Raw genomic sequence first — 1,800 nt, 5'->3', positions numbered from 1 at the left:
ACAGAGCACAGGATACAAACAGACACAAAACACAAAATAATCAATAGATTTATCTCGATGAACGATATCTATTGACACAGGGCGTCAAACCTTCAATACTTACAGAAACATCTCTGGTGTAGATCTCGTGGAAGTGGAAAGTGAGTTTGTGCGTGGGCGGCACTTTAAAGAACACAAGGCAGGTGTACGGGTGTTGCAGGGGCGTGCTTGGGAAGCCTTCTTGGCAGAGGAACCCGACGCCAGAATGCTGTTCCTCGTCCCAACGCACAGTGCTTCCGCAGGGCGTGCAGGGACTACTTGCGTTAGCTGAGGCGCCCGCGAGAAGCACCAACGCCAGTGCGACCGCCGCCCGCACGCCCGAGATCCTGGCATCCAACACTAGCCGCAAATGGGCGCCCTTTTCTCACGTGCATTGCGTTCGCCTTCATTTTTCAAATCCAACTTCCGCGTCTTTGAAAGTCACCAGTAATACAAACTCAAAATAAATCGACCACCCACATTGCGCAGTCCATAGTGTCGGCCAGTGAGCAACACCAGAGATTACAGGTGAAACAAATTCCCTAGAGAGTCAGCAAGTTTGCAATACCGCGCACCCTTGGCGCTCCGCCTTGAAGCACTCTCTGGACAGCACTGTCAGACCAAGAGTCAGTCCAATACACTGAAGTGCCCCACTGACTCAGGAAAGGGCGGCGGGAAGGAGGGAAATCAGTTGCCAAGTCTTATTATCGCAGTCGTATTTTAAACTAATTCTGTAAGGAGATTTAAACTCACAGGCAGCTTTTTAGGGTCTTTGTCTCCGATTTCTTTGTTGATTTAAGAAATATTCGCCGTCTAAATGCAAGTAAAAAATAAATTGAAAATGGAAAAAAATGTGATTTGGTCACACGTAACACTTAAAAAAGAGTATCCGCTTTACCATACACCACAGTTCATTCATTCATCCCATACTTGATCAACTTCTGTGACTGCCTTGTGCGCCTGTTTAGTAATTCCCGAAACCATTGGAACCGCCATTCACTTGACAGGAAGCGGTGAAGGAGTGCTAATCGGCAGTTGGGTCTTGCGTTTTTAATAAATTAATGAATAAATAACTGGTATTTTTCACTGTTCTTGATGATACTCGTTATAAAATTATGAAATGCAGTTATTCCGGCGAACATTTCAATATACTTTCACTGTTCTCTGAATCTATTTCACCGTTTTGTATATTTAGAGAATTTTACTTTAGGAGATTAGGCATACGTATAAATTCGTTTATACTTTCATTACGACGTTTTTTTCCTTAATAATATTTATACTATGTGGTGTGTGCCAGCTCTGTGGTATACAGACGGTTAGATATTTTGTATAAGCACAGATATAAAAGAGAGTGTCATGACTCGACATATGGTAATTATAAAAGTTCTGCAGTCAAAGCGCGAATGCAAAACAAGATTGGGAAAGTGCTTGCAAGTCTGAATTTCTATTCTGCGCAATTCAGTATGATTATTATTTTAAGCAATACTGTAAATTTCGTATCCGTTTGCAATTTGCATTCTACCTATCATTTAGTACCGACGAAAAGTGATCCCCGCCTTCACTAACTAACCGTAATAAATGATAGACGAGTGTCACGTTCACTCTGAAATAAAGAAGACCAGATTTCTCTATAACAAAAAGAACAAAACTTCCTGTCAGTATTTCGCTCCAAACAGAATAGCAATGATTAATCCTGCGTTTCTGTGTTTATAAACAAGAGCGGAGTGGAACCACGACCATCAAATACTCCGTGGAAGTGCGCACAAGTCGATGTAGTAGAAA

The 1,800-nt window shown here is 42.3% G+C and overlaps 1 protein-coding gene across 1 annotated transcript in view; it reads right to left on the bottom strand.

The window, feature by feature from the left end:
- Positions 1 to 1,002, bottom strand: part of LOC119588850 — a gene marked incomplete in the record, with an annotated part of 17,740 nt that extends 16,738 nt beyond the window's left edge. The window contains 3 exon segments of the mRNA XM_037937491.1: positions 104 to 402; positions 594 to 630; positions 949 to 1,002. Of these exon segments, the coding sequence (XP_037793419.1) occupies positions 104 to 402; positions 594 to 630; positions 949 to 1,002 (390 nt within the window).
- Positions 1,003 to 1,800: the final 798 nt, after the last annotated feature.

This window comes from Penaeus monodon, chromosome 24 (assembly GCF_015228065.2).
Source record: "Penaeus monodon isolate SGIC_2016 chromosome 24, NSTDA_Pmon_1, whole genome shotgun sequence".
Taxonomy (NCBI): domain Eukaryota; kingdom Metazoa; phylum Arthropoda; class Malacostraca; order Decapoda; family Penaeidae; genus Penaeus; species Penaeus monodon.
This window is presented reverse-complemented; position numbering and strand designations above follow the sequence as displayed.